Source organism: Heterodontus francisci, chromosome 10 (assembly GCF_036365525.1).
Source record: "Heterodontus francisci isolate sHetFra1 chromosome 10, sHetFra1.hap1, whole genome shotgun sequence".
In the NCBI taxonomy this organism is placed as follows: domain Eukaryota; kingdom Metazoa; phylum Chordata; class Chondrichthyes; order Heterodontiformes; family Heterodontidae; genus Heterodontus; species Heterodontus francisci.
The window spans coordinates 88,674,354-88,702,316 of NC_090380.1; the positions used below are offsets into that span (position 1 = coordinate 88,674,354).

At 42.7% G+C, this 27,963-nt stretch overlaps 1 protein-coding gene across 2 annotated transcripts in view; it reads right to left on the reverse strand.

The window, feature by feature from the left end:
* The window catches only part of LOC137374614 (collagen alpha-1(VIII) chain-like), a 242,456-nt gene that overhangs the window by 41,393 nt on the left and 173,100 nt on the right, over positions 1–27,963 (reverse strand). For both annotated transcript variants that reach the window (XM_068040999.1, XM_068040998.1), the window contains exon 4: positions 926–1,241. In XM_068040999.1, coding sequence (XP_067897100.1) covers positions 926–1,238 — 313 coding nt within the window. In that variant the 5' untranslated portion in view covers positions 1,239–1,241. The remainder of the gene's footprint in view (positions 1–925; positions 1,242–27,963) is intronic.

Below are 27,963 nucleotides of genomic sequence, written 5' to 3' on the forward strand. Positions count from 1 at the left end.
GAAGAAGCTATGTTTCACTTCCAGGTTTCCAGGGCCCTCGGAAACCCATGTAGCAACTGTTAAATTTAAATCAGGCTCCCACTTGTGCAATGGGAGCCTGATTTAAATATATTAATGAAGTGCCCCTCCACAGCAGGACGCTTGGATGCCCTAAAACCCAACACTGTAAAAACAACAATGGGCGTATACGCGGGTTGGGGGCATGTTCCCCATTTTTTTTTTTTTTTTTAAATAACACCCCCAACTCTCTCACCTGTCTTGATGGGGATCAATATTGAGTCCAGGGTGTTAAGACCATGTGCAGTATTCAGATCAAGCAGATTTTGAGAGCAAGGGGACAATTGGACCCAAGTGGACACATACCACTCTAGACTGTCCTCCGCTGCAGCATCTAATTGTTTTTAAAATGATTCTGGAGCATTTCTCCTCCACAGATCTATTTGAAAGTCTATATTCCACATGTTGATAGCTCCTTCTGTAAAAAAGACCCCTCTGATATCAGCCTTAAAGTTGCCTTTTACTAGTTTGAACCTGCCCTCCTTTCACTATTTAATATAAAATAATATTCAAAAAGATTGCCTCTCAGATACCTCCATTCCAGGTTGAAAGCTGCTGAAGTTTGTGATCATTCCTCATAACTCAAACCTCTTGCAGGAGGGATCAGCCTCATGGCTCTCTCCATTGTTCTTTGAATCCCTCATATGACTTTCATTGTCCTTCTGTCCTAGTAGTAGAGGTTAATTATGCATCCCACTCCATAGGGACCCTGTCAGACTTAATACTTTAGTTGAATAGTTTTATTCACAATTCCAACTCTGCACGATCACTGACTTGGCAGACATTGATTAATAATGCAGTTCAGAGATTGAATTTGTGATCTTCCTGCTCTGTCATACAAAATGAAAATTTGACATTAATTGTTTACCCTTTGCTTCCTTCCGAGGCATCACATCTTTTCCAAGGACATGCATTTGAGGAACATCTTTTCCATAGCGGTGCATATATGGCAAATCCTTTCGATACACTGGCATGTGTGGCACCTCCTTGCCCAAGTGCTGCATATGAGGTCCCTCTTTCCTGAGATGCATCATGTGTGGGACTTGTCCGTGCACTTGCATCTGTGGAATCTGCTGCGGAATCTGCTTCATTTGATAGTAGGCACCTCCATGAATGGTTCCAGCCAAAAACAGATGGATAGCCATTGTCAGAACCTGTGCAGGGACCGGAGGCATAGCCATGATCTGAAAGAGCATAAAAATATTTTACATTTTTTCAATATCCTTCTCTCCTTTTTCACCTTTCTCTCTGCTTCTGATTTTTTCCCCAGAAACAGAAAGTGAGATTGAGCAATTTCTTATGGTTGCTCTCATTATGCTACTTGATCTGACAGGAGGTCCTATTTAAATGGTTGGTACTGGTTTCCCTGTATTTTCTCCTCTGACATGGAACTGTTTCATCACATGAAAGGCTCTTACTAACCCAGTTAAAATCTATTCAAGCACATTCATCTAGGATAGCAAACAGCAGTCCTTGTTGGCATTTTAATGTGGCTGTACTCTAAATGGGAGCCCATTGCTCTATGGCTGGGGTACAGCTTTGGGGACGTTCATATGCTAAAAGATTTAACATCCAAAGGATCAATTCCAATAGGACCCATTCAAGATCCATTAAAATCCATTCAACCTCCAGAGTTTGAAACTGCTGATGCTCTGCTGTAAAGCATAATCTTTTCTGTCTATTTTATTTCAGTACAAAGAAAACACTAGTCAGTCATGAGTTACCCCAGTTTCGACAAGCAAGGTGTTTGCTATAAATTTTACTCTTCAAGTACAAGTATGAGTGTTTGGACAGTGCCATTCAGCAGCCCAAGTTGTGTTCCACTGAAAAAGAAAGCCAACCCAGTTCACCAGAACATTCTGCATCAAACCAACAGTGTTAATGAAAGATCTGCATTCTTATGTATCCAGGTTAAAAGGCAACACATTGTTTATCACTTTCCCAAAACTTGTGTTTCCCATTTTCCATTCATTCACTTACCTGCCTTTTAAAAATCTTTTTCTTGATATCAGTACAAGGTTTATGTTCACTCAATATAAACAGAAAGGGAGAGAGACGTCTGCTTGGCATTTAGCGTTGTTTCTGGGGGTTGCTGCTAGTCACTTCAACATATTTCTATAACAACTTAGCATAATTCATGAACTGAGTGATTTAAACAAAACACAGGGAAAGAAAAGTCAAGCAAATATTTTGCAGATTATTTTCCTGATGTGGTTTCAGAAATCAGACACATTGAGCAGTATCACTCCCACTTGTCAGGTCGAAATCTGTCATTTTTGTTTTGGGAGGGACCTCAGCAACAAATTCACATGGCTTTAGTTTCACATCAGCCTACTTTCATGATTATATCAGTGAATGTGACACCAGTTCTGTAGGCTTTTTTTTTTTATATATAACAAAAGGCTACATGAAATCTATAAAGATAAGAGCTGAATAGCAGTATACCAACCCTGTAATCCATCAGATATTGTTAGGCAAGTACAGTATCTTGATGGTGCTCTGCAACTGGCTTATGGGATGTATACTACAGTCTATGGCCTATGGGATATATACTAAAGTCTTACACAGGTCCCTCTGCTCCTGCACCCCCTTTAGAATTGTACCCTTCATTTTATATTGCTTCTCCATGTTCTTCCTACCAAAATGAATCACTTCACATTTTTCTGTTCAATGCAGAGAAATGTGAAGTGATTCATTTTGCTAGGAAGAACATGGAGACAATATAAGATAAAGGGTACAATTCTAAAGGGGGTGCAGGAGCAGAGGGACCTGGGTGTATATGTGCATAAATCATTGAAGGTGGCAAGACAGTTTGAGAGAGTAGTTAATAAAACATACAGTATCCTGAGCTTTATTAATAGGGGCATAGAGTACAAGAGCAAGAAAGTTATAAAAACAAGAAATGCTGGAAATACTCAGCAGGTCTGGAAGCATCCGTGGAGAGAGAAGCAGAGTTAACGTTCCAGGTCGGTGACCCTTCTTCAGAACTGGCAAATATTAGAAATGTGAAAGGTTTTAAGCAAGTAAAGTGGGGGTGGGGCAAGAGACAACGGAGAAAGTGTAGACAGGACAAGGTCACAAAGAATAACTGTCCAGAAGGTCGTGGAGCAAAGGCAAACAATTATATTAATGGTGTGATGAAAGACAAAGCATGAGTACAGATAGGGTGTTAATGGACTGAAAACTGAACAGCCACAAGTACAAACATGAAAAAAAGTGGGTAAGCAAACTGAACTAAAATAAAACAAAAAATATATCAAAAAGAAAAAATAACTAAAAATAAAAGTAAAATGGGGGGCCCCCCCATCATGCTCTGTAATTATTCAGTCCAGCAGGCTGTAGTGTGCCTAATCGGTAAATGAGATGCTGTTCCTCAAGCTTGCATTGATGTTCAGTGGAACGCTGCAGCAATCCCAGGACAGAGATGTCAGCATGAGAGCAGTGGGGGGGGTGGGGAGCAGAAAGTGTTGAAATGACAAGCAACCGGAAGCTTGGGGTCATGCTTTCGGACTGAGTGGAGGTGTTCCGCAAAGTGGTCACCCAGTCTGCGTTTGGTCTCCCCAATGTATAGAAGACCACATTGAGAGCAGCAAATACAGTATATTACAGTGAAAGTACAAGTAAATTGCTGCTTCACTTGAAAGGAGTGTTTGGGGCCTGGGATAGTGAGGAAAGAGGTGGTAAATGGGCAGGTATTACACCTCCTGCAATTGCAGGGAAAGGTACCGTGGGAAGGGGATGGTGGTGGGGGTAGTGGAGGAGTGGACAAGGGTGTCACGGAGGGAATGATCCCTTCGGAATGCTGACAGAGGCAGGGAGGGGAAGAAGATGCGTTTGGTAGTGGCGGAGGATGATCCTTTGAATATGGAGGCTGTTGGGGTGGAAAGTGAGGACAAGGGGAACCCTGTCACGGTCCTGGGGAGGGAGGGGAAGGGGTGAGGGTAGAGATGCTGGAAATGGTCCAGACACAGTTGAGGGCCCTGCCAACCACAGTGGGGGGGGGGGGAAATCCTTGGTTGAGTAAAAAGGAAGACATATCAGAAGCGCCGTCATGGAAGGTAGCATCATTCCGAGCAGATGGAGAAACTTGGAGAATGGAATGGAGTCCTTACAGGAGGTAGGGTGTGAAGAAGTGTAGTTGAGGTAGCTGTGGGAGTCAGTGGGCTTATAATGGATATTAGTAGACAGTCTATCCCCAGAGATGGAAACAGAAGTCGAGGAAGGGAAGGAAATGTTGGAGATGGACCATGTAAAGGAGAGAGAAGGATGGAAATTAGAAGTAAAGTTGATAAAGTTTTCCAGTTCAGGGCCAGAGCAGGAAACGGCACCGATACCATCATCAATGTACTGGAAAGAGAGTTGGGGGAGGGGGCCAGAGTAGGACTGGAACAAGGAATGTTAGACATATCTCACCTTCTCCTTTGTTATCTCTTGCCCCACCCCCACTTTACTTGCTTATAACCTTTCACATTTCTAATATTTGCCAGTTCTGAAGGGTCATTGACCTGAAACGTTAACTCGGCTTCTCTCTCCTGATGCTGCCAGACCTGCTGAGTATTTCCAGCATTTCTTGTTTTTATTTCAGATTTCCAGCATCCACAGTATTTTGCTTTTATTATAGCAAGAAAATTATGTTGAACTTGTAAAAGACATTAGTTTGGTTTCAACTCGAGTATTTTCTCTGGTTCTGGGCGCTGCATTTTAGGAAAGATCGGAGGGCATTGGAGAGAGTATAGAAAAGATTCATGAGAATGAAGATCTTCATCCCTGGAACCAGTTATGAAGATAAATTGGAGAAGTTAGGACTGGTTTCCTTGGAGAAGAGAAGGCTGAGAGGTGATTTGATAGAGGTATTCAAAATCATGGAGGGGTCTGGACAGAGTAGATAGAGAGAAACTGTTCCCACTCATGAAAGGATCGAGCACAAAAGGGAACAGATTTAAAGTATTTGGTAAGAGAAGCAAAAGTGACTTGAGGAAAAACTTTCACGCAGAGAGTGGTTAAGGTCTGGAATGCACTGCCTGAGTGTGGCGGATGCAGGTTCAATTGAAGCATTCTAAAGGGAATTAGACTGTTAAATGAAAGGAAAGAATGTACAGAGTTACAGGGAGAAGGTGGGAGAATGGAACTGAGTGAATTGCTCATTTGGAGAGCTGCTGCAGACACAATGGGCTGAATGGTCTCCTTCTGCACTGTAACAATTCTGATTGTTTTCAGTAACTCAATCTCCTTCTGAGGAAGCAGCTAGTGGACTGCTTGGCACATCCATCTCTCCTGCAACCTCAGTATGTGGGATAATCATAGGCATTGTCCTATCACCTTGTTACGATCATCTAATTCACAGTTTGTGAATTAATTTTCTAGAGGTAACTTTAAATTTGGGAATTAAATTGTTTTTAAAGCAAGACAAATGAAAACACCTGATTTGAGAAGCTGGCAAACAAATGTAGGGTGGTTATAAATCAAAGGGTTGCCAATGTTTATTTAATAAAGTCATATTGGAAAGTGTGAAGACCCTAAACAATGGGAACCTCTGAACGTCTTGGAGATGGTATGTCTGCAGCTGCCGCAATTGGGGGTTTGGATTATCCATATGATTGCCCAGAACCAAGCAAAAATTTAAAGTTTAAAAGTCTGTCCATGAGTGCATACAGAAACAGAGTTAGAGAGGTGAGAGCCATAAAACTACAGGTGGGCTCATTTAGTTGGGCAGTTGGAACCAGAAAGTTTAGAAGAAATTGCTCTGTCATTGTTAGTAATATCAATTATTCATATGAATATCAGAAATCAAAGATATTTTGGAAGTTGGAGGTAATTAGCTTAACTTGTTATCTGGGACATCCTACATCTAACACATTGCTATAGAGATAAATGATTCAGGGGGTGCCTGTGGTGTTTTGATATATGTGCTTGCCGGCAGATGGAGTTGATTTTGGAAAGCTGTTGGACACAGGCTGTTTGTCAGAGAAAGCAGTTGGCTTTTGGAAGTCGGATTAGGAGCAAAGAGGCCATCAGGAGCCAGAGGTGTTTCTGTTTTGAGGCAGGCCCATGCTCAAGCTGGGAAGTTCAGATTTGGGAGGTGATCTCATACCCTGAAAGATAACTGAGAAACTAAGGAATTGAAGTGAATTCCTAAGAGCTGTAGTACACTTTGGATTGGTCCCAGGAAAAAAAGTAAACAAATTGCCTAGATCCTGTAATGTACAGGGGAACTTTTGGAGTGGAAGTAAACATCAAACAGGAATGTGCTGTTAATATTTTAAGATTAAAGTACAAGTGTTTCCAAATTGTAGTGTTAAGTTGTAGTGCTTCGCTTTGTTTAACTCTTGTACAGTAAAGTTTTTGTTTAAAACATGAAATCTTGTTGCATAATTCGCAGTAATAACTGGAAATTCGACTTACTCTTTTTAAAAGTTAATGGTCCCTAATGGGTTCATAACATCATGGGATAGAGCACCATCAATGTCTGCTGCATAAATCTAAATTCTCTCTCTCTCTCAACTACTTAAATTGTGAAAACTAAAGGTTCCTTTAATCTGTGTTACAGAAGATACAATGCAGAAATATCCATTAAATAACATTGTTCAATTATTAAATTAACTAATCCTTCAGAATAAAATAACCATATAAGCAGAGGACGTGGCTCATGTTCAATGTTAGATCACCACTAGAACAATCCATTAAGAGCAGTGGGAACATAGATTGTACAAAGGCAAGATGTATTTGGTGGTGGGAATCTTTGTCCTCAAGTGTCCATTTTGTCTGACAAGACCAGGCCCTGGTATATTTAGGTCACTGTTTAGTTTTTAAACAGTCCAACAGACACCTGCTGAACATGCGAACATATGAACACATGAATTAGGAGCAGGAGTAGGCCATTCAGCTCCTCAAGCCTGCTCGCCATTCAATAAGATCCTGGCTGATCTGATTGCAACCTCGACTCCACATTCCTGACTACTCCCAATAACCTTTGACCCCTTTGTTTATCAAGAATCTATCTACCTCTGCCTTAAAAATATTCAAAGACTCTGCTTCTACTGTTTTGAGGAAAAGAGTTCTAAAGACTCACAACCCTCAACATTTTTTCCTCATCTGTCTTAAATGGGCAACCCCTTAATTTTAAACAGTGACCCCTAGTTCTAGATTCTCAGACGAGAAAACATCCTTTCCACGTCCACCCTGTCAAGACCCCTCTGGATCTTATATGTTTCAATCAAGTAATCTCTTACTCTTGTAAACTCCAGCAGATACAAGCCTAGCCTTTCCAACCTTTCCTCATAAGACAACCCACCCATTCCAGATATTAGTCTAGTAAACCTTCTCTGAACAGCTTCCAATGCATTTACATCCTTACTTAAATAAGACCAATACTGTACACAGTACTGCAGATGTGGTATCACCAATGCTCTGTATAACTGAAGCATAACCTCCCTACTTTTCTATACAATTTCCCTTACAATAAATAACATTCTATTAGGTTTCCTAATTACTTGCTGCATCTGCATATCTTTGTGATTCATGCACTAGGACGCCCAGATCCCTTTGCGTCAGAGCCCTGCAATCTCTCACCATTTAGATATGCTTCTTTATTCTTCCTGCCAAAATGGACAATTTCACATTTTCCCACATTATACTCCATTCACTCGAACTTTGCCCACTCACTTAACCTATCTATATCCCTTTGTAGCCTTCTTATGTCCTCTTCACAACTTACTTTCCTACCTATCTTTGTGTCATCAGCAAAATTTAGCAACTATACCTTCAGACCCTTCATCCAAGTCACATAATTTGTAAAAAGTTGAGGCCCCAGCACAGATCCCTGTGGCACACCACTCATATCTTGCCAACCAGAAAATGACCCATTTATGCCTACTGTTTCCTGTTAGCTAGCCAATCTTCTGTCCGTGCCAAAATGTTACCCCCTATACCATGAGCTTTTATGTTTTGCAATAACCTTTGATGTGGCACCTTATCAAATGCCTTCTGGAAATCTAGGTACAATACATCAACCTTTATCCACAGCACATGTTACTTCTTCAAAGAACTCCAATAAATTGGTTAAATATGATTTCCCTTTCACAAAACCATGTTGACTCTGCCTGATTACATAGAATTTTTCTAAGTGCCCTCTAACATCTCCAATAATAACGTCTCACGTTTTCCCTATGACAGATGTTAAGTTAGTAGATCTGTAGTTTCCTGCTTTCTGTCTCCCTCCCTTTAGCAATAAATGAGTTACATTCACTATTTTCCAATCTAATGGAACCTTCCCCGAATCTAGGGAATTTTGGAAAATTAAAACCCAATGCATCAACTATCTCACTTGCCATTTCTTTTAAGACTCTCGGATGAAGTCCATTTGGACCTGGGGACTTGTCAGCCCGCAGCTCCAACAATTTGCTCAGTACTTCCCTGGTGATTGTAATTTTCTTGAGTTCCTCCCTCTCTTCCATTTCCTGATTTATAGCTATTTCTGGGATATTGCTTGTATCCTCGATAGTGAAGTCCGATGCAAAATACCTGTTCAATTCATCTGCCATCTCTCTATTTTCCATTATTAATTATTTACTACAAATTTTACTGCTTTATATATGCTTTTGCTGGCCTTGCCAGCAATGCCCACATCCCATGAAAGAGTAAAATAAAGTATTAGGTCAGGCTTTTCTTTATTTGAGATCATTTTGTCATTGCTCCAAACCCACCCAACTGGTGCTGCTGCACAGTTGTGTCTTGATATTCTGAAGGATGATTTAAACTGGTACAGTTATCAACTGATGTACAACACCATCCAGTCACTAAAACTTTAAACAGATGGTCCCAACATTTCTTTGTATTGGAAACAAGACAAAATTCACGAGAACTGTGGCAGCCTGAGAACACAGCGAGGATAAAAAGAGCAGCATTGACCCGGGAACACAGGGAGAGCAGATGTTTGTAACACTGAAATGTTCTGAATTTTTTTCAGTAACTTCAAATCTGAGATAGAGAAAATGGAAGTTAAGTAAAACATTTAAGTTAACCTCCCTCTAAAATAAAGTGATGTCAGCACAAGGGAATCAAATGATGGGTGAGTAGCTGGGGATTCTTTATTCATTTAAGTCTTCAGCTTATTTATATTAAGTCAGTTAATTGTCTCAAATAGAGACATGGGGCATTTCATTCCCCTGGAGTGCACATCCTGTTCCATGTGGAAACTGCAGGATGCTTCTCATCCTGGACACCCACATGTACAGAAATGTCATCAGCTGGAGCAGCTTGAACTCCATGTTTTGTAGCTTGAGCAGCAGCTGGAGTCACTGGTGTATCTGCAAGGTTGAGTTTTGTGGATAGAATGTTTCTGGATGTGGTCACCCCACAGCTTTAGAGATTGCAGGCAAAGGGGGAATTGATTGCCTCCAGACAGATGATCAAGAAGGACCAGGCAGGTAGTGCAAGAGTCCCCTGAGTGCATCTAGCTCTCCAATCAGTATTCAATTCTGAATACAGCTGAAAGAGATGGTTCCTCTAGGGAGTGCAGTCACAGCTAAATCTGTAGTACCTTGGCTGGCTCAGCTGTACAGCAGGGTAGGAGAGAGAATGGGAAAGTGATCGTGATAGGCGTTTAAATAGTAAGGGGAACAGACAACCATTTCTGCGGCCACAGATATGTATCCAGGATGGTATGTTGCCTCCCTGGTGCCAAGGTCAAGGTTATCGCTGAGTGGCTGCAGAGCACTGAGGGGGGAGGGTGAATAGCCAGCAGTTGTGGTCCATATTAGCACTAACACAGGTAAAAAGAGGGAGGAGGTCCTGCCAGGCAGATTTCAGGGAGCTAGGAAGGACACTAGCAAGCAGGACTTCAAAGGTGATCTCCAGATTACTCACGGTACCATGCGCTAGTGAGTACAGAAATAGGAGGATAGAGCAGATGAATGTGTGGCTGGAGAGATGGTGCAGGAGGGAGGGCTTTAGATTCTTGGGACAGGTTCTGGGGACAGTGGGAACTGGACAGGCCAAATGGGTTGCACTTCAACTGGGCCTGGCCCAATGTCCTGCTGGGGTGGTTTGCTCGTGCTGTTGAGGAGCATTTAAACTAAATTGGCAGAGGAATGGAAACCAGGATGGATCATTAGAAAGGAAAAAACCAAGGTGCACAAAGGACTGGGAAAGACAGCGAGCACTAGATTAAGAAATTGTAAGGCATTTGCTGGGGCCAAGGTAAGAGGGAATGCAATAAGGTCTAAATTAAGTTTACACTGCATGTTTGTGAACCTGCAGAGTGTGGTAAATAAAGTTGGTGAGCTGGTGGTGCAGATAGCCACGTGGGAATATGATTGTGGTGAGAATGGAGACCTAGCTCAAAAAAGAGCTGGACTGGGTATTAAATATTCCTGGATACAGTGTTCTGGAAAGATAGGGAAGGAAAGAAAGGAGGAGGGGTGGCAGTATTGAAGGAGAATATTACAATGTTGTAGAGAAGATGTCCTAGGAGGAGTTAAAGACCGAATCTGTTTGGTCACAGCTAAGAAACAATAGAGGTACCATTGACAGTACTGGGTTTATTCTATAGGCCATTGACTAGTGGGACAGATATAAAGACGAACAAGTTTGGAAGGAAATTACAGAGAGGTGCAAAAACTTTAGAGTAGTTATAATTAATAATTATCCTAATATAGACTGGGATAGTAATATTGTAAAGGGCAGAATTGGTTACGAGTTTCTGAAGTGTCTTCAGGAGAATTTTCTACATCAGTATGTTTCCAGTCCAATGAGGAAGGAGGCATTGCTGGATCTGGTTCTGGGGAATGAGGTGGCTCAAGTGGACAATGTGTCAGTAGTGGAACATTTAGGGAACAGTGATCATGGCGTCATGAGGTTTAGGTTAGCTATAGAAAAAGGGCAAGGAGGAATCCAGAGTAAAAATGATTAATTGGAGGAGAGCCAATTTCAGTGTGGAGAGAATGTATCTGGCCCAGGTAAATCAGAATCAAAGATTGGCAGGCAAAGCTGTAATGGAACAATGGGCTTCAAAGAGGAGATGGTTCAGGTACAGCTGAGGTACATTCCCACAAGGAGGAAAAAGTAGGACGAACAAAGCCAGAGATAGAGTAAGATGAAGCAGAAAACAGGTGCATATGACAGAAGTCATGTTGATAATATATTTGAGAACCAGGATGAATATAGAAAGTTTAGATGGGAAGTGAAAAAATAAATGAGAAGCAAACAAAAAATATGAGAAGAGATTGGCAGGTAACATAAAAGGGAATCCAAGCCTTCTATAGGCATATAAATAGCAAAATAGTAATAGTAAAATGAGGGATGGGCCAATTAGGGTTAAAAAAGGGGATTTATGCATGGAGGCAGAGGACATGGCTGGGATATTAAATGAATACTTTGCATCTGTCTTTACCAAGGAAGATGCTGCTGCCAAAGTCATAGTGGAAGAGGTAGTTGAGACACTGGATGGGCTAAAAATTGATAAAGAGGAGGTATTAGAAAGGCTAGCTGTACTTAAAGTTGATAAGTAACTAGAACCGGATGAGATGCATCTGAGGATACTGACAGAAGGGTGGAAATTGCTGAAGCACTGGCCATAACCTTCCAATCTTCCTTGGATATAGGAGTGCTGCCAGAGGACTGGAGAATTTCAAATGTTACACCCTTGTTCAAAAAAGGATGTAAGGCTAAATCCGGTTATTACAGGCTTGTCAGTTTAACCTCTGTGGTGGGAAAGCTTTAAAGAGATGATAATCTGTGACAAAATTGTCACTTGGACCAATGTGGATTGATTAAGGAACGAGGGCACAGATTTGTTAGAGGCAAGTCATGTTTAACTAAGTTAATTGAGTTTTTGATGAGGTAACGGAGAGGGTTGATGAGGGTAATGTGGTTGATGGTCTACATGGACTTTCAAAATGCATTTGATAAAGTGCCACATAAAAGGCTGGTCAGCAAATTCAAAGCCCATGGAATAAAAGGGACAGTGGCCGCATGGATTCTAAGTTTGCTGAGTGACAGGAAACAGAGTGGTGGTGAACAATTGTTTATTGGACTGGAAGGTGGTATAATATGGCGTTCCCCAGGGGCTGGTGTTGGATCGCCCGCTTTTCTTGACCAATATTAATGACCTAGACTTGGGTGTTCAGAGCACAATTTCAAAATCTGCAGATGACACAAAACTTGGACGTATTGTGAACTGTGAGGATAGTGATAGACTTCAAGAGGACATGGACAGGCTGGTGGAATGGGCAGATAAAATTTAATGCAGAGAAGTGTGAAATGATACATTTTGGTAGGAAGGATGAGGAGAGGCAATATAAAATAAAGGATACAATTCTTAATGGAGTGTAGGAGTAGAGGAACCTGGGATTTTATGTACATGCATCATTAAATCTGGCAGGGCACCTTCATAAAGAAGTTAATGAGGCATATAGGATTCCAGGCTGTATAAGTAGAGGCATAGGGCTGAATTTTACTGGTCCCTGGGAGGCTGGGGAACCACATCAGATTGGCTCCCTGACATGGTCCCGTTGTTGGGGTACTTTACTATAGGTGGGACCAGAAGCAGATAGGCTGCCCACTCCACCACATAAAGAGACTACCTGCTAAATGGAGGCAGCCTCCCAGCTGCAGCCCAGTGGAGGGGTGATGGGGAAGGGTTGGGGGGGGGGGGAAGGTGGTGAAAATGATGTTTTATGCAACTAAAAAGGGAGCTGTGGGCAAGGAAATAGATTAGATTAGATTAGAGATACAGCACTGAAACAGGCCCTTCGGCCCACCGAGTCTGTGCCGAACATCAACCACCCATTTATACTAATCCTACACTAATCCCATATTCCTACCAAACATCCCCACCTGCCCCATCAGGCCCCAACAATTTCCCTCAAGGGGAATCCACTCCAGCACTCGACCCTTTATTTAAAACATTTTCTCTTTACCTACCTGCTCTAGGCCCCAGGTCTCCTGCCTGCCTCAGCAATGATCACCTCTCCCAGTGGCACTGCTGAGACTGCTAAGCTACCGGCAATCGGATTGGGCCAGCAACTTTAAGGGATGGGCTGAGATCCTTAATAGGACGACAGCCACAGCAGCTACTAAACAACTGAAGGCACTGGATACTGCAAAGGCTATGGGCCCTGACAATATTCCAGCAATAGTACTGAAGACCTGTGCTCCAGAACTTACCGCACCCCTATCCAAGCTGTTCCAGCACCCCTACAACACTGACATCTACCCGGCAATGTGGAAAATTGCCCAGTTATGTCCTGTACACAAAAAGCAGGACAAGTCCAACCCAGCCAATTACCACCCCATCGATCTACTCAATCAATAAAATAATGAAAGGTGTCATCGACAGTGCTATCAAGCGGCACTTGCTTAGCAATAACCTGCTCAGTGATGCTCAGTTTGGGTTCCACCAGGGTCACTCAGCTTCTGACCTCATTACAGCCTTGATTCAAACATGGACAAAAGAGATGAACTCCAGAGGTGAGGCGAGAGTGACTGCCCTTGACATCAAGGCAGCATTTGACAGAGTATGGCATCAAGGAGCCCTAGCAAAACAGAAGTCAATGGGAATCAGGGGGAAAACTCTCTGCTGGTTGGAGTCATACCTAGCGCAAAGGAAGTTGGTGGTGGTTGTTGAAAGTCAATCATCTCAGCTCCAGGACATCACTGCAGGAGTTCCTTAGGGTAGTGTCCTAGGCCTAACCACCTTCAGTTGCTTCATTAATGATCTTCCTCCAATCATAAGATCAGAAGTGGGGATGTAGATAATTGCACGATGTTCAGCACCATTTGAGACTCCTCATATACTGAAGCAGTCTGTGTAGAAATGCAGCAAAACCTGGACAATATCCAGGCTTGGGCTGATAAGTAGCAAGTAACATTTGTGCCACACAAGTGCCAGGCAATGACCATCTCCAACAAGAGAGACTCTAACCATCTCCCCTTGACATTCAATGGCATTACCATCGCTGAACCCCCCCCACCCAATATCAGCATCTTGGGGGTTACTGTTGACCAGAAACTGAACTGGAGTAGCCACATGAGCACTGTGGCTGCAAGAGCAGGTCAGAGGCTAGGAATCCTGTGGCGAATAACCCATCCCCTGACTCCCCAAAGCCTGTCCACCATTTACAAGGCACAAGTCAGGCGCGTGATGGAATACTTTCCACTTGACTGGATGGGTGCAGCTCCAACACTCCAGAAGCTCGACACCATCCAGGACAAAGCAGCCCACTTGATTGGCACCCATCCACAAACATTCACTCCCTCCAGCAACGCACAGTGGCAGCAGTGTACCAACCACAAGATGCACTGCAGCAACGCACCAAGGCTCCTTAGACAGCACCTTCCAAACCCACCACCTCTACCAACTAAAGGACAAGGGCAGCAAATACATGAGAACACCACCTGCAAGTTCCTCTCCAAGTCACACACCATCTTGACTTCAAACTATATTGCTGTTCCTTCAGTCGCTGGGTCAAAATCCTGGAACTCCCTTTCTAACAGCACTGTGGGTGTACCTGCCTCACATGAAGCTCACCACCACCTTCGAGGGCAATTAGGGATGGGCAATAAATGCTGGCCCCGTCAGCGACGTCCACATCCCATGAATGAATAATAAATAAATTGGTTGCCGTTGGCAAAATGCAGCCCTGGGTCCAGCTGCCTGCCAAAGCAGGGTCCCGCCCACAATTTTGGCACTGGTGGGGGATCTCTGACCACCGCAAAATTATGGCAATAGAATATAAAAGCAAGAAAGTTATGATGGACTTCTATATAAAAAAAAACACTGGTTTGGCCTCAGCTGGAGAATTGTGTCCAGTTCTGGGCATCACACTTTAGGAAGAATGTGATGACATTGGAGAAGGTGTAGAAAAGATTTACAATAAAGGAATTTCAGCTACAGGTGAGTAGATTGGAGAAGCTGGGGCTGTTCTCCTTAGCAAAGATAAGGTTGAGAGGAGATTTTATAGAGCTGTTCAAAATCATGAGGGGTCTGGACAGAGTAGGTAGGGAGAAACAGTTCCCATAGGAGGAAGTGTCGAGAACCAGGGGACACTGATTTCAGGTGAATAGCAAAGGAATCAAAGGCAACACAAAGAAAACGTTTTTACACAGCGAGTGGTTAGGATCTGGAATGCAGTGCCTGGGAATGTGGTGGAGGCAGGTTCAATCATGGCTTTGAAAAGAGAACTGGATAATTATCTGAAGAGAAAACATTTGCAGGTCTACAGCTGAGGTGCTCTTACAGAGAGCCAGTAGAGACAAGACAGGTGACTCCATGATAACTAGATATATATACTGGGTAAGCCTAATTAGCACTAATGCTGTGGAGGACTAATTCCTGGAATGTATAAGAGATGGTTTTCTAGAACAACCTGTTGGGTAACCAAGTAGAGAATTAGCTATTTTAGATTTGGTGTTGTGCAAAGAGAAAGGGCTAATTAATAATCTCATTGTTAAGGAGCCTTTGTGGAGTCACACCCCTAATGATAGAGTCTTCTGATTTGGTCAGTGGTCAGGGACAGGAGGGTGTGACTGCAAGTGAGGCAGGTAAAAGGGGTCGAGAAGGCAGAAGTGGAGGAGCCTCAGCACTTGCAATTGTCCAACAGGTTTGAGGTTATTTCAGTTTGTATGGATGAAGTGAGGGCTGCAGGGTGGATGAGCAAACTGACCATGGCACCGCAGTACAGGAAGCCATTCAAGTAGGGGGAGTAAATAGGAATGTAGTGGTAGTCGGAGATAGTACAGTCAGGGGGATAGACAGTACTCTGTGGCCAGGAGCAAGAGTTCAGAAGGCTGTGTTGCCTGCCTGGTGCTAGAGTTCACGACATCTGCTCAGGGCTGGAGAGGAACTTGCAGAGAGAGGGGAAGGATCCAGTTGTTGTGATCCACGTGGTTACTAACATGGATAGGATTAGGAAAGAGGTTCTGCACAGGGAGTATGAGCAGCTAGAAGCTAAATTAAAAAGCAAAACCTCAAATGTAATAATCTCTGGATTATTATCTAAACCACAAGCAAATTGGCATGGGATAAAGAAGATTAGAAAATTAAATGTATGGCTCAAAGATTGGTGTGGGAAAAATGGGTATTGATTGATGGGCACTGGCACCAGTACTGGGAAATGTGGGAGCTCTACTTTGGGATGGTCGTCATCTGAACTGTGTTGGACCAGTGTTCTGGCAAGTCCTATAACTGGGGCTTTAAACTAATACAGTAATCATGGGGTCTTCAATCTACATATAGACTGGGTAAGCCTAATTAGCACGAATGCTTTAGAGGACAAATTCCAGGAATATATAAGAGATGGTTTTCTAGAACAGTCTGTTGGGGAACCAAGTAGAGAATGAGCTATTTTAGATCTGGTGTTGTGCAAAGAGAAAGGGCTAATTAATAATCTCGCTGTAGAGAATCTTTTGGCGAAGAGTGACCATAATATGATAGAATCTTATTTTAGGTTTGAAAGTGACTTGGTTCAATCTGAAACTAGGGTCTTAAATCTAAACAAAAGGAACTACTAAGGTATAAAGGACAAGTTGGTTGTGGTAGATTGGGAAACTACATTAGAAGGTATGATGGTAGACAGGCAATGGCTAGCATTTAAAGAATTAATACATGGTTTACAACAAATTTACATTCCTTTGAGGCACAAAAACCCACCAGGAAAAGTGATCCAACCATGGCCAACAAGAGAAGTTAAAGATTGTATTAGATCAAAGGAAGAGGCTTATAAAGTTGTTATAAATGTAGTAAGCCTGAGGATTGGGAGTTTTTTTAGAATTCAGCAAAGGAGGACCAAGAAACTGAAAGAAAAAATAGAATATGAAATTAAACGAGCGAGAAACACAAAAACAGATTGTAAGAGCAGCAGCAAGAATGGCGGCAGCGAGAGCGGGAGCAGACGAGAGGAGCTGGGAGATAAAAGGAGCTGAGGGCTGAGACCAGCAGCGGCGGAGAGAGTGGGAACAGGAGAGAGCGGGAGCAGACGAGAGGAGCTGGGAGATAAAAGGAGCCGAGGGCTGAGACCAGCAGCAGCAGAGAGAGTGGGAACAGGCGAGAGCGCTGTGTTCTGTTCTGTGGACCTGCTAGACCAGCAAAAATTGAAGTGTGATGTCACAGGAGAGCTGCTAAGTGATTGGTGGGTATTTCTTTCTTCCGTGTCTCTTGTTTTTTTTTGTAGTTTTGGCCAAGTGATTTAAATCAGGTGATGTCATTACAGGTTAAGAGTACACTTAAATAGTTCTTTTTTTTTATATAAATACTGAGATCCATATTAATTAATTAAGTAGAATAGAGATGGCTGGGCAGGCGATGTGTTGCAGCTGTAGTATGTAGGAGCTGGTGGACGCTGGTGCGATCCACAGTGGCCACATCTGCAGCGAGTGTTGGCTGATCGAGGAACTTCGGCTCAGAGTTGATGAGCTGGAGTCCAAGCTGCGGACACTGCGACATATCAGGGAGGGGGAGTTACCTGGACACTTTCAGGAGACAGTCACACCCCTTAGATTAACTACCTTGAATTTGGCCAGTGGTCAGGGACAGGAGGGTGTGACTGCGAGTGAGGCAGGTATGGAGATCCAGAAATTAGTTTTGGAGGAGCCTCAGCCAGTGCCCTTATCCAATAGGTACAAGGTTCTTGCTCCCAGTGTGGACAAGGGCACAGACTGTAGAGAGGATGTGCGAACTAACCACAGCACCGTGGTTCAGAGCACCATTCAAGTGGGGGGAGAAAATAGAAGTGTAGTTGTAATAGGGGATAGCAGAGTTAGGGGAGTAGATACTGTTCTCTGCAGCAAAGATAGAGAGTCCCGAAGGCTGTGTTGCCTACCTGCTGCCAAGGTTAAGGACATCACTTCTGGGCTGGAGAGGAACTTGGAGTGGAATGAAAAAGATCCAGTTGTGGTGGTCCACGTAGGTACCAACGACATAGGTAGGACTAGGAAAGAGGTTCTACTGAGGGACTATGAGCAGCTCAGAGCTAAATTAAAAAGCAGAACCACAAAGGTAATAATCTCCGGATTACTACCTGAGCCACATGCAAATTGACAGAGTAAATAAGATTCAAGAGGTAAATGTGTGGCTCAAAGATTAGTGTGGGAGAAATGGATTCCAATTCATGGGAAACTGGCACCAGTACTAGGGAAAGAGTGGTTCCGTTGGGATGGGTTTCACTTGAGCAATGCTGGGACTGGTGTCCTGGCAAATCATATAACTAGGGTTGTAGATAAGACTTTAAACTAAATAGTGGGGGAGAGGGTTCAATTGAAAGGAAGTTTAAAAAGTCAACAAATAATGAGAGCAGAGGTGCAGGATAGTGAAGGAGCATACATTAAATCAGAGTGTGACAGGAAGGGACAGAGAATATAAGCACAAGAGTACAACAGAAATTAGAACCAGCGTAGATAAAAGTTATAAAAAGTCAAAGCTTAAGGCTCTTTATCTGAATGCACGTAGCATTTGTAACAAGATAGATGAGCTGATGGCACAGATAGAAATAAATGAATATGATTTGAGAGTTATCACTGAGACGTGGTTGCAGGATGACCAGGACTGGAATCTTAATGTTCAAGGATATTCGACGTTCCGGAAGAATAGGCAGAAAGGAAAAGGAGGTGGGGTAGTTTTGCTATTAAAGGAAGGCATCAGTGCTGTTGTGAGTAATGATATAGGTGTAATAGATCGTGATGTAGAATCAGTTTGGGTGGAAATAAGGAATAGCAAGGGAAAGAAATCATGGGTGGGAGTGGTCTATAGGCCCCAAAGAGTAGCCTCTCTGTAGGACAAAATATTAATCAGGAAATAATGGAGGCGTGTAAGAAGGGCACTACAATTATCATGGGTGATTTTAATCTGCATATAGACTGGACAAGTCAAATTGGCAAGGGTAGCATGGAAGACAAATTTGTAGAATGCCTCAGGGATTGTTACTTAGAGCAATACGTTGCAGAACCTACCAGGGAACAGGCTATTTTAGATTTGGTCATGTGTAATGAGGTAGGATTAATAAGAGATCTCGTAGTTAAGGATCCTCCAGGGGGAAGCGATCATAATATGGTTGAATTTCAAATTCTGTTTGAGGGTGAGCAACTCGGGTCTCAAACCAGTGTCTTCAACTTAAACAAGGGCAATTAGAGGTATGAAGAAAGAGTTGTCTAAAGTGGGCTGGGAAGATAGCCTACAGGGGAAGTCAGTAGATGAGCAGTGGCAGACTTTTAAGCAGATATTTTATAACTCAAACATTTATTTCTGGTCAGAAGGAAGGACTCGATGAGAATGATGAACCACCGTGGCTAACAAAGGAAGTTAAGGAGAGTATCAAATCAAAAATAAAGGCGTACAATGTGGTGAAAATGAGTGGTAGGCCAGAAAATTGGGAATTTTTTTTTTAGAAACCAGCAGCAAATGACTAAAAAACTAATAAAGAGGGAGCAAATTGATTATGAGTGTAAATTGGAAAGAAATATAAAAACAAACAGTAAGAGCTTCTATGGGTATATTAAAAGGAAGAGAGTAGCTAAAGTAAGTGTGGGACCCTTAGAGGATGAGACTGGGGAATTAATAACAGGGAAATAGCAGATAATTTAAACCAATATTTTGCATGGTCTTCACAGTGGAGGATGCTATAAACATCCCAACAATAATTGATGAGCAAGGTGTAAATGGGAGGGAGGAACATGTAACAATCTCTATCACGAGGGAAAAGGTGCTGGAAAAACTGATGGGACTAACAGCAGACAAGTCACCAGGACCTGATGGCCTGCATCCAAGGGTTTTAAAAGAAGTGGCTGCAGAGATCGTGGAGGCATTGGTGGTAATATACCAAAACTCACTGGATTCCAGTAGGGTACCAGCGGATTGGAAAACCACTAATGAGAGCCCTATTCAAGAAAGGTGGGAGACAGAAAGCAGGAAACTACAGACCAGTTAGCTTAACATCAGTCATTGGGAAAATGCTAGAGTCCATTATTGAGGAAGAAATAGCTGGACATTTAGAAAAACATAATGCAATCAAATAGAGTCAACATGGTTTTATGAAAGGGAAATCATGTTTGACAAATTTGTTAGAGTTCTTTGAGGATATAACAAGCAGAGTGGATAAAGGGGAACCAATAGATGTAGTGTATTTGGATTTTCAGAAGACGTTTGATAAGGTGCCATATAAAAGGTTATTGCACAAAATAAGAGCTCAGGGTATTGGGGGTAATGTGTTGGCATGGATTGAGGATTGGCTAACACACAGAAGGCAGAGAGTCGAGATCAATGGGTCTTTTTCAGGTTTGAAAGCCGTACCTAATGGGGTGCCACGAGGATAGGTCCTAGGGCCTCAACTATTTACTATCCATATTAATGACTTAGAGGAAGGGACAGAGTGTAGTATATCCAAATTTGCTGATACAAAAATAGGTGGGGAAGGCATGTTGTGATGAGGACTCAAAGAATCTGCAAAGGGATATAGATAGATTAAGTGAGTGGGCAAAAACTTGGCAGATGGTCTTCAATGTGGAAAAATGTGAGGTCATCCACTTTGATAGGAAGAATAAAAAGACAAATTATTTAGATGGAGAAAGACTACAAAATACTGCAGTACAGAGGGATCTGGGTGTTCTTGTGCATGAAACACAAAAGGTTAGCATGCAGGTGCAGCAAGTAATTAGGAAGGCAAATGGAATTTTGGCCTTTATTGCTAGGGGATTAGAGTATAGAAATAGGGAAGTCTTGTTACAACTGTACAGGGTGGTGGTGAGGCCACACCTGGAGTACTGTGTACAGTTTTGGTCCCCATATTTAAGGAAGCATTGGAGGCAGTTCAGAAAAGGTTCACCAAGCTGATTCCTGGGATGAAGGGGTTGTTTAGTTTAGATACACAACACTGAAACAGGCCCTTTGGCCCACCGAGTCTGTGCCGACCATCAACCACCCATTTATACTAATCCTACACTAATCCCATATTCCTACCACATCCCCACCTGTCCCTATATTTCCTTACCACCTACCTATACTAGGGGCAATTTATAATGGCCAATTTACCTACCAACCTGCAAGTCTTTTGGCTGTGGGAGGAAACCGGAGCACCCGGAGAAAACCCACACAGACACAGAACTTGCAAACTCCACAGGCAGTACCCAGAATTGAACCCGGGTCGCTGGAGCTGTGAAGCTGCAGTACTAACCACTGCACCACCCTTGTCTCAAAGGCAGCTAAACAGGTTAGGCCTTTATTCCTTGGAGTTAAGAAGAAAGAGGGGTGATCTTATTGAAACATGCAAGATTTTAAGGGGGCTTGACAGGGTAGATGTTGAGAATATGTTTCCGCTGATGGGGGAATCTCAAACTAGGGGACATAGTTACAGAATAAGGGGGCACACATTTAAAACTGAGATGCGAAGGAACTTATTCTCTCAGTGGGTGGTGAATCTCTGGAATTCTCTGCCACAGAGAGTTGTGGAAGCTAGGTCACTAAATGCATTTGAGGAGGTAGATAGATTTTTGAAATCTCAGGGAGTTGAGGGTTATGCAGAGCAGACCTGAAAGAGGAGTTGAGGCCTGGGACAGATCAGCCATGATCTTATTGAATGGCGGGGCAGGCTTGAGGGGCTGAATGGCCTACTCCTGCTCCTATTTCTTATTTTATTATGTTCTTATGTTCTATAGGTATGTTAAAGGGAAAAAGTTAGCAAAGACAAAATGTGGGCCCATTACAGGGAGAGACAGAAAGATTTATAATGGGGAATAAGGAATGGCAGAGCAACTGAACAAATGCTTTGTGTCTGTCTTCAGAGGAAGATGCAAAAAGCTTCCCAGAAATAGTAGAGAACCAAGGGACTAGTGAGAATGGGGTACTGAAAGAAATTACTGTTCATAAAAAAGTAGTACCACAAAAAATTAATGGGCCTGAAAGTTAATAAATCCCTGGACCTGATTATCTACATCCCAGAGTGTTGAAAGAGGTAGCTACGGAAATAGTGGATGCATTGGTGATCATCTTTCAAAATTCTATAGATTCTGGAGCGGTGCCTGAAGATTGGAAGGTAGCAAATGTTACCCCACTACTTAAGAAAGGAGGGAGAGAGAAAACAAGTAACTACAGACTTGTTAGCCTGACACCAGTAGTAGGGAAAATGCTAGAATCTATCATAAAAGGATGTTATAACTGAACACTTAGAAAATATTGGTAGCATTGGGCAGAGCCAACAAGGATTTATGAAAGGGAAATCATGTTTGACAAACCTGTTGGAGTTTTTTTTTTTTTGTTTTTTTTGAGGACATTACTAGCAGAATAGATAAGGGGGAAACCAGTGGATGTGGAGTATTTGGATTTTCAGTAGGCTTTAGATAAGGTCCCTCACAAGGTTAGTAATCAGAATTAGAGCACATGGGATTGGAGGTAATATACTGGCATAGATTGAGAATTGGTTAACGGACAGAAAACAGTGCAGGAATAAACGGGTCATTCTCAGGTTGGTAGGCTTTGACTAGTGGGGTACCACAAGGATCAATGCTTGGGCCCCAGCAATTCGCAATCTATATCAATTATTTGGATGTGAGGACCAAAGGTAATATTTCCAAGTTTTCTGATGACAAAATGAGGTGGAATGAGTTGTAAGGAGGATGAAAAGAGGCTTCAAGGGGATTTAGACATGCTAAGTGAGTGAGCAAGATCATGGCAGATGGAATATAATGTGGAAAAATGTAAAGTTATCCACTTTGGTAGTTAAAACCTGGGTGTCCTTGTTCATAAGTCACTGAAATCTAACATGCAGGTGCAGCAAGCAATTAGGAAGGCAAATGGTATGTTGGCCTTCATTACAAGAGGATTGGAGTACAGGAGTCTTGCTGCAATTGTATAGAGCCTTGGTGAGACCGTACCTGGAATATTGTATACCGTTTTGGCCTCCTTACCTAAGGAAGGATATACTTGGCAGAGACGTAGTGCAACGAAGGTTCACCAGATGGATTCCTGGGATGGCAGGATTGTCCTATGAGGAGAGGTTGAGGAAACTGAGCCTGTATTCTCTAGAGTTTAGAAGAATGAGAGGTCATCTCATTGAAGCATACAAAATTCTTACAGGGCTCGACAGGCTTGATGCAGGAAGGATGTTTCCCCTGGCTGGGGGGTCTAGAACCAGGGAACAGTCTCAGAATAAGATGTCGACCATTTAGGACTGAGATGAGGAGGAATTTCTTCATTGAGGGTGGTAAATCTTTGGAATTCTCTACCTCAGGGGGCTGTGGAGGCTCAGTCATTGAGAATGTTCAAGACAGAGATTGATAGATTTCTAGATATTATAGATATAAAGGGGATAATGTGTGAAAATGGCGTTGAGGTAGATCAGCCATGATCTCGTTGAATGGTGGATCAGGCTCGAGGGGCTGAATGGCCAACTCCTACACCTATTTCCTATGTTCCTAAAAAGTGTAATTTTGTAAGGATTTGCTAGTGGCACAGAGCAGAGGAGGCAGTGGGCATAAACTGGAAAATTGGGCATTGACTTAACAGATCCCTGATATTCTGATGGTGATTTGTGGACAAACAATAAGACATTGCCCCTGTCATTTGTGGTTCACCTTGATTGGGTATTCTTTCTTAAAGAATAGTGAATTTCACATCCTTGGGAATTCTGTGAACATCTGCCATAAATACTGTGAATCCAAGTATTCGAGGAGAAACTTGTAAGTAAGAACACCCATGTTCTAACACAAGGACCATGAATGGAGGACCATAATAATTCCAAGTTTGTTCTTGAACTCAAGAGTCTGTGGCCTATAGAGAGTGGATGGGTTAAAAGAGGCTTAAATAAAGGTGGGTCTCTGGAAAGTGCCTTTTTCACAAATTGTCAACATCCTGATGGGTATGTTGCTACTGTACAATACTCTGGCCTTCAATGCTGGAGGAGTTAATGGTGATCAAAACAGATAAGCATTGGTGCATGTGGTTAGTGTCTCTTTCATTTCAAATTGTTGATCACATTCTTAATTAATATCAAGTTTCATCTACAATAATATTTGGAAAACACATTATTACCTATAATTATCATGTACTCCATGGGAAAAAAAAAAAATCTCTTATTTCCCAATTCCCTTTGCAATTTGGCTTCCCACCTATCTTACCATAGTTGCTGCGTTGAACCAAGTCAGTTTCCTTGATTCTTCCATCAATATCCTCATCCCTTCTGAATGTGCTAGTATAAGGATGTAAAGAGTTAATACCGAAGACAGAGAGACTCTTACTGTACCAACAGAGATGTAACTGTCACATGAGATAGGCTTGAGAAGGTATAGCAGCATGAAGGATGCTAGCTTAGATGGCTTGTAGAAAGTGTATATAGTAACTGTAAATCAGAATTGTTAGTTAACTTTTAACAGAGTCTAAGACTTTCTCTAGAATGCCCTATAACACTACTAATACAATTGCAACAGCACAACAAATCCCTCACTATTTTCCATTCCTGCTGCTCATCCTGGTACAACCACCTGTGTGCGCTTGAATCTGAAGGTACATGACTGGCCTGGTTAATCACTTCCAAATCTGGCTTTGTCAATTGAAACCATATTGTTCCTTCCTCTTCTCATCCAAATGCTCCCACTATTTCAAGATTCTCCTGGGGAGTAAGGACAAATTCAGGAATCTCTCAATGAGACGCCCCCACGTTTTTTTCCTTCTTTTGCTTTTCATCCTACCTTTACTTCAAACTAAAATGTGAGCAGCTTCATGAATTTTCTTGGTCTTAAATATTGAGGTTACCACACTTGAAAACAAATAGACAATCCATGAAAAATGGGCAAACACTAACACTGGAACAGAAGGGTTAACTGTAACTGTTACAATGATTGGGGCAACACTATCCATACAGTCAGATGAGGGAAGGGGAAAGAAATACAAAACCCCTCCGATTCTCAGCACCACCAATCCTAACATTGGATTCTGCGCATTTTTCTTTATTATTCGTTCTTGGAATATGAGCATTGCTGGCAAGGCCAGTATTAATTACCCATCCCTAGTTGCCCTTGAGAAGGTGGTGGTGAGCCTGTTTCTTGAACTGCTGCAGTCCATCTGTTATGAAGGGAGTTCCAGGTTTTTGCCCCAGTGTCAGTGAAGGAATGGCGATATAGTTCCAAGTAATGGTGTGTGACTTGGAGGGGAACTTGCAGGTGGTGGTGTTTCCACTTGTCTGCTGCCCTTGTTCTTCTAGGGCCTGGAACTTGCTGCCAGGGGAGGTGGTGGAAGCAGGTACAATAGTGACGTTTAAGAGGCATCTTGACAAATACATGAATAGGATGGGAATAGAGGGATACAGTCCCCAGAAGTGCAGAAGGTTTTAGTTTAGGCAGGCATCAAGATTGGCGCAGGCTTGGAGGGCCGAATGGCCTGTTCCTGTGCTGTACTGTTCTTTGTTCTTTTTGTTCTCAGAGGTTGAGGGTTTGGAAGGTGCTGTCAAAGGAGCACATCAGTGCAAAAAACAAGGCTGAAGCATTTGTGACCATCCTCTTTACCTCTTCCTCTTTAGATGCCCTTCCATCACATACCATTCATTGATTAAACCTGTTTCCAGGCCTCTGCTGGTGCCACTCTTTATCTGATTGCAAAGAGGATCAGAAGAGCAACTTAGAGGGGGACTCCCTTTCATTTTAGTCCCTTACTCTGGAGAAACATCTAGGCAATTTGATACTCAGCACATGAAGAACTGTGGGCACAATCCCAGGTCCTTTCTACATTTGTTCCCACTTTTTGACATTCCATTAATATAAAATGCCATCTAGGAAAAGCAGAAATGTGAGGAAGGTACTAGTTGGAACATATTGACGATGCAGTAGTGATAGAAGTCCTCATCCTCAAAGTAGTAATTAATTGATATTAAATGCAACACAGCATCAGAATTTGAAGGCAATTGAAAGATTCCATTCTCACTAGAATTGTTTAATATTTTGTCTGTGCAAGAGAAAGCTACAAAGGTGTAAGTAAATAATCAACTGCTGTACAAACAAATAAAATCTGCAAATCTTAACCAAAAACAGATTTTTAAATGGAAATTACATTGCTGTTGCACAGTCAGTTATTTGCCAGGGGAAAGATGTTTCCCAATTCAACTCAGAGAATCACAGAGTAATACAGTGCAGAAGAGGCCCTTCGGCCCATCGAGTCTGCACCGATGCATTAAAACACCTGACCTGTCTACCTAATCCCATTTGCCAGCACTTGGCCCATAGCCTTGAATGTGCTCATCCAGGTACTTTTTAAAGAATGTGAGGCAACCCGCCTCTACCACCCTCCCAGACAGGGCATTCCAGACCGTCACCACCCTCTGAAAAAAACTTCTTCCTCAAATCCCCCTTAAACCTCCCACCCCTTACCTTAAACTGGTGACCCCTCAACTAAGGAGAACAGCTGCTCCCTATCCACCCCCCTCAATCTTGTACACCTCAATCAGGTCACCCCTCAGTCTTCTCTGCTCCAGTGAAAACAACCCAAGCCTATCCAACCTCTCTTCATAGCTTAAATGCTCCATCCCAGGCAACATCCTGGTGACTCACCTCTGCACCCCCTCCAATGCGATCATATCCTTCCTATAATGTGGTGACCAGAATTGCACACAGTATTCCAGCTGTGGCCTTACCAAAGTTCTATACAACTCCAACATGACCGCCCTGCTTTTGTAATCCATGCCTCGATTGATAAAGGCAAGTGTCCCATATGCCTTTTTCACCACCCTATTAACCTGCCCTTCTGCCTTCAGAGATCGATGGACAAACACGTCAAGGTCCCTTTGTTCCTCGGAACTTCCCAGTGTCAGGCTATTCATTGAATACTTCCGTGTCACATTACTCCTTCCAAAGTGCATCACCTCACACTTTTCAGCGTTAAATTCCATCTGCCACTTTTCTGCCCATTTGACCATCCCGTCTATATCTTCCTGTAACCCAAGACACCTCACTGTTAAGCACTCGGCCAATCTTTGTGTCATCCGCAAACTTACTGATACCCCCCCACATAGTCATCTATGTTGTTTATATAAATGACGAACAATAGGGGACCTAGCACAGATCCCTGTGGTATGCCACTGGACACCAGCTTCCAGTCACTAAAACAGCCATCTGTCATCACTCTGTCTCCTACAGCTAAACCAATTTTGAATCCACCTTATCAAGTTACCTTGTATCCCATGTGCATTTGCTTTCTTGATAAGTCTGCCATGTGGGACCTTGTCAAAGGCTTTGCTGAAATCCATGTAAACTACATCAACTGCATAACCCTCATCTACACACCTGGTCACATGCTCAAAGAATTCAATCAAATTTGTTAGGCATGACCTCCCTCTGACAAAGCTATGCTGACTATTCCTAATCAAATTTTGCCTCTCCAAGTGGAGATAGATTCTCTCCTTCAGAATTTTCTCCAATAGTTTCCTTACCACTGACGTGAGACTCATTGGGCTGTACTTCCCTGGCTTATCTCTACAACCTTTCTTAAATAGTGGGACCACATTAGCTGTTCTCCAGTCCTCTGGCACCTCCCCCATGGCCAGAGGGGAATTAAAAATTAGGGTCAGAGTCCCTGCAATTCCCCAACCTCGCATCCCACAGCATCCTGGGACACAAATCATCCAGACCTGGAGATTTGTCCACATTAAGCCTTCCAAAACCTTGTTACTCCCTATGACAATTTGCTCAAGACCCTCACAGTCTCTCTCGAAGTTCCATATCTACATCCTCTTTCTCTTGGAAGAAGACAGATGTGAGGTATTCATTCAACAGCCTACCAATGTCCTCTGGCTCCACCCACAAATTTCCCCCTTGGTCCCTGATGGGTCCTACTCTTTCCCTGGTTATCCTCTTCCCATTGATATACTTATAGAATATCTTGGGATTTTCCCTACTTTTACCAGCCAGAGCTTTCTGGTCATCCATGGTTCTGAGCTTGTT